Here is a 17,729-nt window from a genome sequence, read left to right on the forward strand (position 1 = left end):
TACCAATATCTATAGGACTCCATCCAAGCAAGGTTTGGAAAGATACAGCAAGTGGATGACACTAAGCTTGTGTGCAGAAAATGCAGTAAAACAATCACGCTCTTGCATAACAGGAGCTTGTTACTTGCCTGCCTACCCATGGGCAGCTAGCAGCCTGTCACAGACATTGCAGCACAGCTGAATTTTAGGATACAGGGGGGATTTGTGGATTTTGAGGGGACACTTGAGAACAGCGCTGTGGCAGGAAACAGGGCCGCCCATCACTGCCCAGCCAAAAATCGCAGCTGAGCTGACGACATCCCTGCGAGCTCACAGAGCTGATGGGTACAGAGGGGAACTAAAAGCCACGCGTGTGCGCTTCCCAGGGCGTAGGCCATCCACGCCAGTAGCTGCAGTCACGGGGGTGGCAGCGGGAGCCCCTGCGGGACGCCAAGGGTGGAGACGCAGACGGAGGGGGCCGCCGGCCTCTGCGCCACGTGCTGGGCAGACGATGGCGGCAGCCGCTGTCGAGGCCGGAGCGGGAGCGGAGCCCCCACAAGGCGCGAGACCGAACTCGGGGGTCGCGTGGGGGGAGGCGGGAGCTCGCCGAGCGGGGAGGAGCAGCCGGCACGCGCAGCAGGCACGCGGGGGCTGCCCCCGGGCAGGGATGTTACTCCCCCGCCCCCCGTTGCCCGGGCTCCCGCCTTAGGTCACACTCAGGCCGGGCGGGTCACTCACGCCGCGCCCCGGCGAGCCGGGCAGTTTCTCTCCCGCCCCCGCCGCTGCGCGCAGCGCTCGAGCCTGGGCCGGGCCGCGCCTCCATTAGAGCCCGCGCCGCGCCGGCCGGGGAGCTCAGCTCAAGATGGCGGCGGGTCCGGACAGGGCCGCCGACCACGTGACCTAAAGAAGAATCCGATCGGGGCGAATTCTGGAGACGCACCCGCGCGCGAGAGAGAGGCTGATTGAGTGCTCTCGCGAGCTCTGAGTGGAGGAGCGCAGCAAATTCTCGCGAGACTTTGGGTAGTCTTTTTCTCTTAGAATCCGGAGGTGGGAGAGGGGGCAACCAAGACAGGAGATATCGCGGTATCCTCCAGGGAAGAGCCGAGCGGCCGGGGCACCCTTTGGGGTCATAAAGATCTCGCGCGGCGCCTTTGTAGCCGCCTCCGTCGAAGGCCGAGGGGACGAGCCTGTACGGAGATCTCGCGATAGTTCTGGAATCTGGATTTCCCCTTCCCTTTCGACCAAGCGGCCGCTTCTCTCGCGATATCCTGGCTGCAGGCGTGGGGGAAGGGAGCGAGCCGCCAGGGGGCGTGGCTTGCGTGCTGAAGTCAGCGCGCCGGCAGGGAGGGGGCGGGAGTATATACGGGCCGGGCCGAGGCGGGGGGGTTTCAGTTAGAGAAGCGAAGCGATTCGAAGCGAACAAGCGGCAGCAGCAGCGAGTTCGAAACCCGGCGAATCCGACTCTCTAGACGCGGAGCGCGATCTCCCGAGACGATCTCTCGTTATGAGTCATGTGGCGGTGGAAAATGCCCTCAGTCTAGACCAGCAGGTGAGGCTGCGCCGGGGCCGCGCGATGACCGGTGGGGGGGGGGGGGGGGGGTGGGAGGCAGCATCGAGTCACGGTTGTCGGGGAAGCCGCTAACTCCGCCTCGATTCGGGGCGATGGCGGGCCGGTTTTGTTCGCTTCCTTCTTAATCGCCGCCGCGCGGCTTGTTGCGCAGTTTCCGTTATGGGGCGAGCGGTCGCCGCGTCGGTGTCGAGAGCGGCGGGGGAGGGGCGGGATTGGCGTGTCCCCTCGCCGCCGGGCTGCGCGTGTCTCTGCGGCCTGGGCGAGCAGGCCCCAGGCCCGGCTTTTGTGTGAGGCCCGGGACCCCTGGCGGTGGCGGCGGGGAACGGCCGGGGAGCGGGGGAGGGGAGACAATGGCGGCCATTGTGCGTGTGACGGAGCCAGGCGGCGGCGCTGGGCCGGGCCGGGCCTTTGTCTCGCGCGCTCCGGGGCGGGGCGGGGCGGGGGGGGCTCCTTTGTTCTCGGGGCCGCTCCCGCCTGCCTGGGCCCCAGTGACGCAGCTGCCGGCGGGTGTCCCGGGAGGACCCAGCTTCGCTCGGGTTCCCTCCCCCCCGCGGGGCGGAGCCTCGGGCGGCCGCGGCTAACCGAGAGGGAAGCCTGGCGTCGCAGGGAGCCCGCGCGCGGCTTGGGTCCGTGCCGCGGGGCGAGGGGGGTGCGTGGGCACGTGCCCAAGCGGCGGCTGGTTTTCCAGGCGCGCGGAGAGGAAGCGGGCACGGAGCCGGGGGAGCCGCGTCGAGCTGCTTGGACGGGCCTTTCCTCTTGGCGCCGCGCCCTCGCCCGTTACCCCGAGTCCGGCCTTCGCTGGGCGGCGCTGTGCCGGGGACCCCCGCCCCCCTTCCCACCAGCGCGGCAGCCATCTCAGTGCGGCGGCGCTGCAGGCTGGGATTTCAGACACGGCAGGGAGCAGCCGCCCGGCTAATCCGGCAGCCGGTCACGTGCTTCCTCGGAGCGGGGACCGGCTGCCTGACCTACTTTGAGAGGAAGCGCCAGGACAGCGGCCGCAGCAACTCCGCCCCCAGTTAAGAATCACTAGGCTAAAATGACAGGCGATGTTAAGGATACTCTTGACATGCGATCTTTGTCTGGATCTGAGAAATCTTTGCGTTTCCTTATCTTCTCCCCCTGCTCCCTCCCCTCCCCCCCCCCCCCCCCGAACTAGTGTGACTGTGGTGCTTGCTACCTCCTTACCCCATTATTGTGACAAGTCTAAACACTATGCCTCAAAGTCATGGTATATGGCATTTTGTTTGCAGAAGATTGGGAGAAATTAGGGAGTTAAGTGGGAGTGAAACATCTGTCATCGAAATGCATAATGTCTGCAAGTTAGAGTATTGACATCAAGAACAGTCTGCATGGGAGTTTCTTCTGCCTAGCTTAGCTCTTTTACGTAAGTGGCGATAACACTGCCAAAAGCTGTTGTCTGACACAATCATGGTTTCAGAGAACCCTTGCAGCAATTTTTGTGAGCAGGCTTAAAGGTATGTTCGCTTTTTCCAAGTAAACTGTATTAATCTAACTCACTGGAATAATTTTTTTATAAATGGTGGTTGTTTTGCACAACTAGTAGGCTTCCTAATCCCACTCCACATTGATTCTCCAGTTCTGACAACTACTGGCAAATCACAAAACACTTTGTAATCACAACAAGACTTTGTTGCTCTGCTAATATTCATAGGTGAAATCTAAACTACAAATACAGGTGGGTTAATATCTAAATTAACATATTTAGTAACTAAATTTACTGGTGTCAAAAGCTGTACATCTACTGGCTATATTTGATCTTAGCTACAACCCAATAAGTTGCATTAAAAAAAATCTAAACCCCTTGACTAATGGCATTCAATAAAAACTTTGCAAGTGTTACTAAAGCAATGCCTCCCCTGCCCCCATACTACTCAGATTAGTAAAAGAACCCCTCCCCCCCTTAACACTTACAGCAAAATCAGACTTTAATTATTGTGCCTTAAAATTGTTGTTCTGCTCTTTCCACTTCTGGCACAACCATGTTTTTGTTTTTTAAATTGTGTATGGGGAACCTTAATCATGTTCATTAGAAAATGCTGTAAGGATGCTTTCTATCAAGTGTTCCCATGGCCCTAAGTAACATGGGAGATTACTAGCAAGTTCATTAGCATGAGGGAAATGACTTTAGTATTTTTATTTGATCTTAACTGTTAAATTGAAAGTGATGGGTGCTAGGCTCTTGTTATAGAGCAGCCATTACATATGATGCACATTTGATACTTGTGGACATAAGAAGCACTTAAACTTTGAGTTGTCACTCGGGTATGAAAGTAGCATAGTACTAAAAATCATGGTATCCGTTTTTAACACTGTTGCAGTTGCTCTTCCTGTACACTAGAAGCCTGTTTGTTCTTACAAATCTTTCCAGTGCTCTAAACAGCAACCCAAGATTCATTAGTTACCTAGTTCTTAATGCCATGATATGAATTGATGTGTTAATATAAACTACAAGAACTTTTTTTTGATAGTTTGCTGGTCTAGACCTGGATTCCTCAGACTCTCAGAGTGGTGGAAGCACAGCAAGCAGTAAGTATATACCTTAAAATGTACAAATTCTCTTTTTGGCTGTATTCAGATGTAGTTTAAAAAAAAAACAAAAAAAAAACCCGCTCTTTTTTATGTTTAATGTGAGGGGGAGAACTTAAAGGGGTTGACTTCTCTTGGGTGATGGGGGATGCACTGAATTGATGCATCGTATGGGTTGCTACTCTTCTGTTTAAGGATCTGACGGTTGTCTTAAGTATTTAACTTGATACAAGCTGGTATCCAAGATTGAGGCTAGTTGTTCTGGTCTCCACTGGATAAGCCTTTGAAGCAGGCATTTGGTTAGAAGCTGCATTGAGGGGCCTCTCATTAAACTCTAAATTTTAATTGCCTGCTGGGACTATATAGTCTTATAGTGGTTCCTGGATGCCAATCTATATTTCAGTTACTGGACTGCTGCTTTGAAGACCTGAATTACACCCTTTGGCATATGGAATTAATGGTATTTCTGGAAGGCCTTTTGCTGCAGCACAGGACTGAGGCCCTTGATATGTGTGGCTTCACTAGAGGCTGGAATCTCCCATCTTGGTGTAAATACTTCAACTGTTCTCTTCCGCAGAGATAGCAAATTTAGAGCAAAGAAGCAATTATTTGCTTCTAGCCATGCTCTGCAGGCAGAAAAGTGTTTGTGTCTAGATATTTAGACAGCTGCTGTCAGGAGTTGCTCAGCTATCTGTGAGGGATATTGCTCAAGTATTGTTTATAGCCAGTGCCCAGCTATCTGGCATCAATTTCTTTGCTCCTTAAAACTTGGAGTGCTATAGAGATGGAACATCCAGGGGGTGGGGAGGGTGTAAGTAAAACATCTTTCTATTCCAGAATCTCCTTAAGCCCTCCAAATATATGGTAAGAGATCCAACATGCCCTCTCTGAAAGTTCACTACTGGGGAAAGCCCATTAGAAGCATTTAAAGGACTTTCTTTAAGCCTATTAAAAATGGTATCATCTAAGATCAATGCTTCCTGACATGTCAACATGTTAAAACTGAGCTCTACTCTTGGTCTCAGAGGGGTTGGTTGGGTCAAATCTAGCAAGCCAAAATGCTGCCAAACTCTGCTGACCAAGGAAAACTAGAGAATCAGTTCTCTGCCTTAAAGCACATAGTTGACAAGATCGAGCAGCGCTATTACACTGGTGCTGAATACTAGGACTGTGCAAATAGGTTCTTGTGAAACAATGTCCTGTACACTTACAGCACAAATGCCTAGGTCATGTACACCTGGCTTGTCTTAGGCCACTTTTGAATCGTCGATTCTAGAGGCAAGACTTATAGGCCTTAATTGGGATGGTATATTTGCATGGAGAGTCGGCAGGTAGTTAAATCAGATCTTTCTCCGAGTAAAGAATGTCTTTGTAGAGAAACTTTTTTTTAACAAGTGCTGCTGCTACTACACTTTGTAGGTGGTTCCTTTTTTTTTTTTTTTTTTTTTTTTTTAATAAACAAAACTGGTGTGGTTTTTTTTTCTTTTAGAAGGTCGCTACATTCCTCCTCACTTAAGGAATAGAGAACCTTCAAAACAAGGTATGTATATGTCTATTAATGTTGTGGCTTTACTTAATATTAACATGCAGCCAAGGATAACTGCGAGTATCCAATCATGCTTGAATTCTCATCTCTATAGTAAGACATGCATTTCAGGCTTTCAGCATTTTACACCACTTTTCATAGTGTAAATGACTGCATGCAGCTAGACTGTTCTTTTACCTAGTCATAAATTCTTTGCTTTCATTGGCTGCAATCTCACTTGCATCATTAGCTTAAATTTGACCTCCGCTATAGTTCATTATATTGTGCAGGATGTCTACCAAGCTACTTGTCTCAGGCTACCATTCCACTACATCAGCTTCCAAGTTGCATAGCTCATAAACAAATGAACATAGAAGTAAGATGGACTCTTAGTCTTACAAATAAATGACTGACTTCCACTATAATCATCAGGGTTCACAGTATCCATTCTAATCACTCACTGTTGATGGTAGTGTAGAGATCTGCAAAAATTAGTTTAGCTTCATTCTTGTCACTTCTGAGGAAGTATGTAGGCTGGATCCATTTTTCCTTTGAATAGAAGGCACACCTTGATCCCTACACCCGAGATGGATGAAATTCATAGCTTTGCTGGCTGGAATTATGAGAAATAGAAATTCTTGTACACTTCAGTTAAAATTCTGTGTAATGTCTTAAAAATCCACATGCAGTAGCAGCAGTGCATTAGCAACAGTGCCCTTGTCTTTTCTCCTGTAGTCCAAAAAACAAACATCTGGTTTCCTGCTACCGCATGGAATGTGTGATAAACTGGTATTTTAATATTTGCATTATGAGGGGGCTGCTTAATAGAATAAAAAATGAGATTTGCATCAGGTAAAGTGGAGTTGTCTGAGCTCTACCTGATCTATGGACTGTTCACTGGGGAGGGAGGGAGAGTAGAAGTTGCATTCCTGTCAATGTTTAATACATCGGAGGGGATTTCATTTCCTTTTGTTACCTCTTTCAATCTCATTAAGAGGGAAGTCCTTCAAATCACTCAATGAGTGGTATTTACACGCTACTGCATTAGTGTGGACATGATATCCACTGAAAAATGGAGTAAAAGTGGTACAATCCCTTGTCAGAAATAAAAGCCCAATGTTTAGAATTGGGCAACTAAACTACAGCACCTGGCATGGGCATTACTAAGAAGTGCCAGTTAGCTGTGTCGCATTACTTCATCGCAACTTTCTAGTGGAAAGCAGACTGACTAGCTTGAATTAGGTATTGTGTGCTAAATTTAGAGAATCCACCTTTGTAATACACAAAATTACTGTGTATTCTGTTACTCTTTAATTATGAGTATGACTTAAAATGTTTTAATAGTCAGACCTTGAATGTAGTTAAATATAAAGCATCTTAAAAATAGAATTAAAATAACTAGCTGACTACTTAGCAACCCAATCCTTGGAAATCTAGTGAACTCTATATTTCTTCTAATGGAGATCCCTGTATTAATTCACTTAACATTAGGTCTAGTCTAAAATACTAGTATTCCTGGGCTAATGGCACCAATTGAATTTGGAGATACTGAAATGAAAATTAAGTTGACCTTTCAATTTAGTAATCCTGGAACCATTTAGCATAAAACCTAAGCAGACTTTTTTTCCCTAGTTGCAAGCACTTCTAAAAATTCAGGGTTTAAAACTTGAGCAGAGTGCTTGCTTATCTCCAGGTTTCTGGTTATTGAAGCATACCAACCTCTGTACCATAATTGTTGCCTTGTCTTAACATTAAAATACCTCTTTTCCTAGGGTAGGCATTGTCTAAAGCTGCACTGAATAACCAGTTGAATATGATGGAAAGTATAAAGCCTTGGGGCTCAGTGCTCCTGGGAAAGAAATTAATTGTTCATGTTTGACTTGAAGATATTGCATATAATAACCAGACCTAATACAATTGCCAGACCTAGTAGGGTGAAGTCCCAGACTTCTCTGACCACTTAACTACTGGAAGGTGGAGCTCAAGTACCTCTAGCTTCTGGTGATGTGCTGCTGATACTTCCACATGTGGTAACTCACTCTAAATCCCACTGGTTATGGATGATGACCTGTGCATTTTTTTCCTATGGCACACAACTTCCTGCATTTACTCATGGCACTATCCCTGAGATTATGGGGATGCCACTGCTTCATCTTACTGCAGACAGCTGAAAACGTTGCAGTCTGCCTCAAGACTGTTACCAAAAATGTAGCTTTCATACCCTATTTCTTTGGAGGGAGACTCCTCAGGATGTAGCTACAGGCTTCTCCCAGCAGTGCCTTGGCTCCAAGGGCATGTCATGGGGTAGATGTGCTGCTTCTCTATTCACCTTATTTCTGATGTGGGTAAATCCTCTTTTTGAACTACTTATAGGAGATGATCTTGCTTCACTTGCAGTAGAACCCTTTGGTTTACCAAATCCTTGACTGGTAGAGTAATTCTAAAGTGGAAGTAATTCAAATGCTTTCTAGCCCAAGATAATACTTCCAAAGAGCAGTCAGAAAAATCTAATTTACATTTCACTAACTGGCTAAATTGCTGTTTGATTTTACTTAATGAAATGCTGTACTATTCAGCTGATGCATATGACAACCATTTTTATGCATGGGAAAAACCAGAGGCCTTTAACTTGTGGAATTTTGTCTGTCCTGTCTGGAAATCCAGATTTTTTTATTCTTTTATTAGCCATACCAGGCACCTAAATATGGTCTTTGTACACTTAGCCTTTCTGTAATGCCTCTTTGATCATCAGGTTGATGGAACTATGCATGATTGGAGAAAGTGTATAATACATTCGATGTCATTACATTTTCTTTAAACCTTTTGGTTTTGACTCTTCTATTTCACTGGAGTTTTCATGGCTCTCTTTATGACAGGAAATATCAGTAGCTACATGAAAAACTACCATTCCAATTCAGGGCCATCACCAACAAGCTGTAAGTCAATATCAATGTAGTGATGTAAAACTATGCTATTCTATAGCATGAGTTGAAACTGGCTATAGAGCAATGACTTAATGAGCTAACAAGTCATGTTTGGATTTGCGGTTTTTTATTTAAATAAATTGGCAACTGCTTCCTTGCTGACTACATTCATCTGTTCCGCAGAAGAGTCTATACTATCTGTTGCTTGTCTTACATAAAAATATTTTAACACGTTAAGGTAGTCAAATACCTTAGGCCTGTAGAATTGCTTGTAGCAAGCTTCTATTAAGATTGTATATTGTGTCTAGTATCCAAGCAAGCTTCCAAAACAAGCATTTTGATGCTGGCCATTGTTAATGCTAACCTTTATCAACTCTAAGGGTATGTCTATATTGACACCGCTGCCAGATCTTTCTGGATCAATTGAGCGGTCAGTGTAGGCCTGCTCAATCGATCAGGAAGTCGACTGAGTAAAACCATCCCTTCAAGTAGTGTAGTGCTGCATGTGTTCCCGTCAGCATGGTGCAGTGAAGACTGCGCAGAAGGGAAGCACAGCAGTCGATGGGAGTTACGCAAGCTACTCTGTAGTTTGCATAACTCCCATCAACTGCTGCTGAATCTCCAGGTAAGTGTAGACCAGGGCTAAGGCAATAGAAATCCACTTTTAATTTGTCTGAATCCTTGCTTTTTCAGAAGTACAGTATGACTCAAATTTCACCCTTGTAAAATTTTCCTGTTGGGATAATTGCGCTCTTGGCTTAGCTGATGTGGCTAATGCCATTCTTCATGAGAATAGGTTTAAAAACAAGATTTTTTTTCAAGCCTTTGCCCACTGTACCCATGTTATAACATATAGCATTTCTGTAGAACTGGCCTACTTGAAGCAATGTGGTCTTGTATTAATAGTAATAGGAGGAAAGGTTGCTGTTCTGCTTACTGTGGAAATGTACTGGTAATCTTTGCCAAATTCACTTTATTAAGTCGTTGAGACCATAGCTTTATAACTGACACTAGCAATTTAAGTCAACTCACATCAGACTTCTATTTCTAAGAGAAACATTGCAGTTCTATTTGCACCAAGGTTTGAGAGTTCTCTGTAATCAGAAACTGAAAGCCATCATGCACAATGAGACTCAAAGTTGAAATTGACGCTTCTTGGAGTTGCACTTGCCCATGCAAAGGCAAGTACAGGCGGTCTAACTTGGATACTTGCATGGGTATAAATGACACTGGGTAAAATCCTGCAATCTTGCTTGCTGTGTTTTTATTCAATCACTGAAGTATAGTTCACCATTTAAAATATTGTCTCCTAGTTGTGGCTAATTAATAAATGAGCTGTGCAGTTATAATCTGTTTTTGCTTGCTTTCACAAATTGAAGATCACAATTCACTAAAGAGCTCATACTTGAGCTCATACTCTGAATACCACTTTCTCTAGGTACAGACAATGAGAGCCTTGCTATAGATGTTTGTCTTTGAGTGGCTGCATGTCTCTTTACTAAGACATCGTCTAAACAAAGCTGTGCTATTTTAACTGGAAAAAATTGCACTGACTTGAAACTGGTGTAGCTTTGTGTGGAGACACTAAGTATAAATCTTGCTGAAACTAATTCAATATGCCCTTGTTTTGCTGGGTTATTCCCTATAAAATGAGGATATCAAAATCTTCACTTCTTGGGATCTGCTCTTTTTTGCACCAATGGAAATCTTAACAGGAATTGAGACCACTTCAGTAATGCAGCTATCGACTCTTTGGACCAAGTCGTTGATTACTAACCACATCTATTCGGTCTTAAAACCAGTTCTTCTTATGACCTGTCTGCCAATACTGCATTACTAGCAACGTAGTTTGTCTATGACTAATAAGCTTTTGCTTATGACACAGTACACTACATAATAGTCCAAAATTCTTAGGAGTTTATCCTGTGTAAGTTTTGAAGGGGAAATTTTTAATTGAAACAGTAATTGAGGGAGATCTATCTTCATATGAGGTACCGGAGCTGTTTTCAACTACCCAGAGTTCTTGCAACAGGCTCTATCGATTTACAGTATGGCAATAAATATAGTGCACAAGATATTCTGGATGTTAGCTCCCGTTTGCTATCATACCTGACTTATCTAACTAAACTAGTTTTCAAAGGAGCCTTTTGAACAAACTCCAATTTGGCTTTGGCCAACTCTGAAATCATCTCTCTCTGATAAGAGTTAAGTTTGTGAACACTGTTTTGCAAACTAGAGAAACTGTTTTAGCCACAGCTTGTGCCCCATAGGTAGCCCCAGTTAAGGATAGGGCCCTGAAAGGACCCCTGCCTTTGGATGGATTTTGTATTGCTGCAGCTTTTTGCATTCTGGCAGTAAAGGTTATACCACCTCTGGATTGGCACTATGGAGCTTGCAAACTGCTCGCTGGCATGAGTGACATTTTTCCTTTAATTGTTTCACTTTTTATTCTCTGCCAAAGATTCCCCCAACTGGGACTCTGGTCGCGGAGGTAATGGCTATATGAATGGCTATGACCGAGACAGCCGGATGAATGGCTATGATCGTGATCGCAATGTGTTTGGATCTAGAGGAGGATCTGGACGTGATGACAGAGGTGGGCGCGGGGACTGTTAAACTGTCACCTTTCAGCCAACAACACTCCTGCATTGGTGTGAAGACAAGATGAGAACTACTCTGCTATAAAAACTATAAAATAGTCTTCCTTCCAAAAGATTGTTTGGTTTAAATTTGTAGCATGTGAGAGCTCTCACATGAATGCTTGACTTACAAAGTTGAACTTGTTAGTGCATATGGCACTGGTTTAGTGCTGAACTGCTAGTCTTCACCTACCTGGCTACAAGTGGGGCTTACAGGCCTTAATGGAGATTGGGGTGCCATTATGTTAACTGCTGCTATAATCTTACATCATAAGGCTTGCTCTGACGTTTACACTGTAAACAGAGAATACAAAAGGTCTGCTGTGGTTTCCAGTCCAAAACAGGAGTAATGCTGCCTAAGTGACTTGCCCATGGTCATGCAGGAAATCTGTACTTAAACAAGAATTAAACAGTCGAGTGCCATAACAACAAACCAGTCTCCTAGCTCCAGTTAAGTAATCCAAACGTCAGATTTTCAATTTTGCCCCTGCAAAGCACCCACAATATGATAGAGTACTCTACCATCTCTTCATTATTGCTTGTATGTAAGGGATGCCTAAAATAGGCACTCCTTTAGTCATTAAACTGTCTGGTTAATCATGGCTTTTCATACTTGGTGGTCTATGTTTTGGGTTGGGAGGAGACTGCAGATTGGCTGGCCAGAATACAAATATGTTCTTAGAACTATTCGTAAATCAAAATCTATTTAAGTGAGAAGTGTTTTGTGTGATCTCTCTATGTAATTTAGAGACAAAAACACATTAAAGCATTCATACTTTAACTTTGTCGTTAATGACTCCGTACATCTGCAAATCTGTTTTTAGCATTTGTGGTCCCATGTTGTATAGTTATTTCACTTTTAACCCTCACTGTGAGATTACAAAAAAGATGTTCTTTAGCTTAGTATCTCATCTCAGTTTTTGGATGATCCCTTTTTTGACCTTCAAGGGGGTGGGGGAATCCACTCCAAAACTTCTGGATGCAAATATATCATTTTATATACAAACATAGTGGGCCTCCCCCCTTACTTTGAGATGGGACCTGGGGGAGCTTTGCTTGTAAAATCTATTTTAAAATCTCATAGGGGGTGGAGATTTTTTTTTTTGCTGCCTCTGTTCGGCAGTCAAAAGGCAGTCGGGAGTTCAAATTTATGCACAAGAAGGTAAACACAGCTCGATTCTCAAACTTCAAAGTTAGATTTTTTCAATGGTTGCAGTTTGCTAGTAGTTTCAGTTTTTGTTAACTGAATGTATGCTAGCATAGCACTTGGTGAGCCAGTCACTGGTGTCTTGTCTCCATTTGGACTTCAGTGGGAACTCTAAGGAATGAGATATTACGGCAGCAGGGTGATGATGAAAAGTGGCATCATTAAGTGCCTGTGGACTTTCCTTCCAAAATGTGATTAGACTAGCAAATCATAGCTCAATCTCAGTGCTCAAGTAAAAAACCAAGTGCAGCACTTCAGGTGCTCAAACATGAGGGTAATATACCATGACTACTTTATATTAGTCTTTGTTTTTTATGTAGTTGACAAACAGTGTAGATAAACTTTAAATAATTGCATAATTGGATTCTAAAATGGGATTCTCTTGTTTGACCTCTCATTTCATTAGTGCTGTACACCTTTCCAATATTCCTCTACATGAGTAAAGCTTGATGTATCTGTCTGGAATCCATCTGTGTCAAAACACTTCCTTATTCGTGTTTGAGTGAGGAGAATGAACCCTGTTGGAGTTTTCCTTTTGGCTAGCTCCTAAACATGTACATTACCATTGTGGTTTCAGATTGAACTGAGTCTTTACTCATTTAAAACTGTCTTGTGTTAATAGGTCTCTGTTCACCATAACTTTTCTGACTAGAAAAGTAACCCTTTTCTTTCCTTGTCTAGGATTTGACAGTGCGTGGAATTCTGGTAGAGACAAGGATGCATACAGCAGCTTTGGTGCTCGGAGTGACCGTGGAGGAAAATCGAGCTTTTTTAGTGAACGTGGGAATGGGTCAAGAGGAAGGTGAGTATCTTCTTGTTCCATGCAGTGTGAAGCTAACTTTAAAACTGTTACCAGTGCTGATGTATAGTAGAATTATGATCTTCCTCACTTAGCTTCAGTTCTGGATATGACATGCAAACAGGGCTGCTTAGTAATTTGGGGAGGCAGAATGAGAACCCTGCTTGGAAAACTGTAGTCCTTCAGGATAGGAAGTATTAATCTAAATAACTTAAACCAGTATTTCTCAACCTGGAGGTTGCAAGCAGGGCTGGCATTATGGGGTAGGAAGCAAGGCAATGGCCTGTGGCCCCAGGGTGCTGTGTTTCAGCCCTGTGGCCTGCTGAAGCCTTGAGCTTAATTTAAAGGGTTGCAATTTTTTTAAGCCCTAAGGGGGTCCCCAGTACAAAAAGGTTGAAAAACACTGACGTTAACTAAGTGAATTGGTTTGAATCTTTGGATTAGCTAATGACTTTGGAGTTGTAGTGATTTGCTATTTCTGTAGAAGGGCAATAGGATGCTTGCATCACAGATGAACACTGACTAGTTATTGGGAGCAAGTGCTTAATGTAAAATGGCAAAACTGAAGTTGGAATGTTCAGTGTTTTTTCTTAAAGTGTAGCTGAGAACAAAATCTTGAGTGAATTTAATAAAACAATTGGGTAAGACTCTTGCAGGTTGTCTCCCTTATTTGGTCAGTTCTAAACACCTCATGCTTTTGTATGCACAAGTGTGGTGAGAATGACCTTTTTCGACTCGTTAGTCCTGTGTCCTGATTTTTCTCAAACATGGTTTACCAGACCTAAAAACTAAACGCAACCCAGGTAAGGTCTTTTTTTTACCTTTTATCCAAAGTCTGTTTTACAAAGAGGGAGCTCACCTGTATAATACACTAGGCCTTTTGTTATGTCTATAAGTGCACTTGAGTTTAGAAAACTTCCATTTGTATGAGCACTTCGGTAAAATGTAGGAGCAAGTTAAACATGCCAGTCATGAACTTTGACATAGTACATTCAGTGAATAACACTGGTTAATGTGCACAGACTATTTTAATGCCTCCCCTTTCTATAAAACTCACTTTTTTAGAAGATGTCAGGTGAAAACCTGTAATTCAAACTTCTCTAAATGGGACAGTTCTGAATTGAAGTTCTACAGGTCAAATGTCAGCTTCTCAACTTAGGCTCTAGTTTTAAAATACTGTCCCTTAACTTCTATAACTAGTAAGCTTATGTTTTGATTATTAGGCTTATCACCTAATGCTCTAGCATACAATTGAGCAGTTAATGCATGAAGCAGCACTGTAAAATGTCCCCAAAACGTCAGTCACTAACTTGTAACAGTGTATGCAATACACACCAGATCAATAGGCAGGGAGCCCTGCTTCGTTGAATTTTATGCACCGAATCAAAATCTCACAACCTTATTCTACCGAATAGGTGGACTCTATATGCAGTTAAACATAATGGCCTCAGTTTTGTCAGACAACCACCTTTGTTGAGCTAGATTTCTTAAGTAGCACTTCTGCTGTGTTTAGATATGAGGACCGTGGAAGAGGCGGTGACTATGATGGTATTGGCAGTCGTGGTGATAGGGGTGGCTTTGGCAGATTTGACCGTGGTGGAAATAGTCGCTGGTCTGAAAAATCAGATGAAGATGACTGGTCAAAACCACTTGCACCAAGTGATCGTCTGGAACAGTGAGTAACTTACCTGCATTTAGGTATCCGCTTACCAGTCAAATCTAGATTAACTACTAGAATGCTGATGTCTATCTTCTGTTTTCAGAGAACTCTTCTCCGGAGGCAATACCGGCATTAACTTTGAGAAATATGATGACATTCCCGTTGAGGCAACAGGCAACAACTGTCCTCCACACATTGAAAGCGTAAGCTTTTCAGTTTAGTAGTAATGCATCTAGTCTGTTACCATACACTAAGGAAACAAACTTTCCAGGTGAAACTTGATGAATCTGAGAGTTGGTGCTTCTAATACATATTAAACTGTCCAGCAATTTTCTCCTCATGATACATAGAGAACTACCCTACTTTAGTGAATCAGAAAGCATGCTCTAAGTGATGGGATTGCTTCGTAATGTTTCACAGGAGCTCCCTCAGAGCAAACTTGATGATAAACCTGTAATGAAGTCAAATTGCTCAAAGCACTATATGTGAGGCTAGAAATGGATATCCATACTTTAGCAACTACTGTAGCAACAAAAGGACATTGCTTGTTTGACAGCTTCTTACAGTCCTGTAATCAGCTACATCATAAGTGTGCAGTCAAAAAGACTTCACAGAATCAGAGTACTGTTACAGCAAAAGTTGTGAAGCCTTCTCAGTCCCTCTTCTCTTGATTTAGGCTTGGTTCCTTCTGCACAGGTGATAAGCGTCACCAGTAGTTTTCTGTAACATGGTTCAAGTGATGGTCCCTATGTGGGTGCTACATGTGCCATAGCCAGAACTGTTAAAAGCCATGTCTGTCGACCTGTGGGCACGCCTTGCGTCGCCCACATGGTGCATCTGAGGTCTCATCTGCACGGTTCGATGCCCCCTCAGTTTCCTTTTGCTGTTGCATGGTTAGAGCAGGAACATCTCCTCCTCCTCCTCAGATCTGCGTAGCAAATAAATGTTTTTCATTAGCAGTTAGAGTTGTTAGTAATTAGTCTAGCATAGTTTTTTTTTTTTAAAAACTATAAGTTAAAAGTTAGAATTAGAGAAGTCTCCAAGCTTTTTTCCCCCACCCTGTTTTTGTGTGGGAGTATGCCAGAATATGGGCTTTAAGAACTCCACCATGTCCTTCTTGGTAAGCGATGAGCATCACACTACTTATACTGCTTGGGGGAATCCCATGGAGCACCGTGAAACTCTATCTGCCACTCCATCCCATCAAGAACACAGGAGGCGAGGCAATTTAGAAGCTATGCATCTGCACCAGGAGGTGGCACTGGCAGGCCTGCTGGAGCACCTGTCCGAACCAGCAACTCCAGCTTTAATTTACTAAGTGTAAAGGTTTCATGCCTGGGTATGTGTTATATCACTGTATCCAGGAGAGAGTTGGCTAGGAAGCTGTCCAATCCTGCCTTTGCTATGGGCCCAGCCAACATTTTTACCATCTCCAGTTGACAATGTGAAAGCTCAACATCAGCAAGGAATCTGTTACTCCTAGGCTACGAATTGAACTGTTTTGAATGTGAACTGTCAATGAAAAAACTTACACCATGGTTGCAAATTCCTCAATACTATCCTCTGCCTACCAGCATCACCTCTGTTTTACCCAGTTAGCTTCATCCATGAGTTTCTCAACCACCACCAAGATGACCCAGTGCTTGGATATCTTATGTGACAGATTGGTAGAGCTGTTGTCTGCATCGTGATGTTACGGTTGAAAAGGACCAGAGTATTGATCTTTATGGAACCCCACAAGTGAGGGTTTTAGCAGTGCAGGTGCAGTTTCTATAACTACTCTTTAGGTGAATCCCTCCAGGAAGGATTGTCCACTTTAGTGCATTACCCTGGAAAGATGACAGTGTTGAATGCTCCAAAGAGCCCCAAGAGAATGGTTGTCTGTCCTGTTTCTTGACTGAAGGAAAGCTGAAGCAATTTCAGTTCCATGATCTGGCCTGAATCCGGATTGTGATGGGTCTAGAATGTTAGATGAGCTCGTAGTTGACCTTGTTCATTTCTCTGAGTTTGCTCAGGAATGGTAGATTTGACACTAGATGATAGTGACTAGGATTGAAGTATCTGGGGTGTTTCTTTTGTTAATCCATACTATTGCATGTTTCAGTGAGGAAAAGATTCCTTCTCTGGATCAGGTGTTGGCTATTTTAGTCAGGAGTGACACCAGTTCATGAATCATTCACAAGCTAGGTAGGGCATGGGTTGTATTCAAGTCTTGAGTTGAGACTTTTTTAGGGAGTGTCTAGAACTTCTTGATGAGTCATGTGCTGAGCTCAGGGAGTGCAGGTGGACTTTTGTTTGGGTTCAGGCATAACAGGTCCACATTTTTCAAAAAGCCTTCCCAAGTGTGTTGTGTTAGTGAAAAAGGATGATGGTTCTCTGCAGCACTTGGTGCTCAGTTCTGTTGCTGGTTGTAGGCATTATTCAGGATTGAATTGATCTACCACCCTGCATAGCTCCTTGAAGTGGGATATGGAGGCTGATAGGAAGGTTCTCTTTGGCTTATTACAGCCTTTTACATAGGCTTTGAAGATTTTTATTGTTTCATGTCTGAGTCTGTTTTCCACCGTCAGTCTTGAATTTCCACCTCTCAATCTGTTGTAGGTTATCAGAAAACCAATGATATCTGTGTAGGCAATGGGGATGAAGGGGCTGTTTTGGAGGCCAGTGTAGAATGGTAACGATTCACAAATTCCTTGCCTGCTCATCTTGTGTATGTGTGGGGACCAGTTGTCCTTTAGCAAATGTTGGAATCCATGAGTGTTCATGTTCATCGTTGAATCAACATAATTTCCTTTTTGTTGCCTGGGTACTGGAGGGTCTTTGGCAACTGCCATAATGAGGTAATTTTGTCCCTCCAAGGTTATGGCTGGGTTATAATG

At 44.0% G+C, this 17,729-nt stretch overlaps 1 protein-coding gene across 7 annotated transcripts in view; it reads left to right on the top strand.

Moving 5' to 3' along the window:
- Window positions 1–1,379: 1,379 nt before the first annotated feature.
- DDX3X (DEAD-box helicase 3 X-linked) overlaps window positions 1,380–17,729 on the top strand; it is a 30,674-nt gene continuing 14,324 nt past the window's right edge. For 2 of the 7 annotated variants that reach the window (XM_067545138.1, XM_067545140.1), the window contains exons 1-7: window positions 1,380–1,528; window positions 4,039–4,096; window positions 5,586–5,636; window positions 11,007–11,141; window positions 13,073–13,193; window positions 14,704–14,865; window positions 14,954–15,053. In XM_067545138.1, the coding sequence (XP_067401239.1) occupies window positions 1,484–1,528; window positions 4,039–4,096; window positions 5,586–5,636; window positions 11,007–11,141; window positions 13,073–13,193; window positions 14,704–14,865; window positions 14,954–15,053 (672 nt within the window). In that variant the 5' untranslated portion in view covers window positions 1,380–1,483. The remainder of the gene's footprint in view (window positions 1,529–4,038; window positions 4,097–5,585; window positions 5,637–11,006; window positions 11,142–13,072; window positions 13,194–14,703; window positions 14,866–14,953; window positions 15,054–17,729) is intronic. The other 5 variants (XM_067545141.1, XM_067545143.1, XM_067545142.1 and 2 more) reach the window with 3 other exon arrangements.

This window comes from Emydura macquarii, unplaced genomic scaffold (genome assembly GCF_026122565.2).
Source record: "Emydura macquarii macquarii isolate MOO-44397 ecotype Brisbane River unplaced genomic scaffold, CSIRO-AGI_Emac_v2 contig_1043, whole genome shotgun sequence".
NCBI lineage: Eukaryota > Metazoa > Chordata > Testudines > Chelidae > Emydura > Emydura macquarii.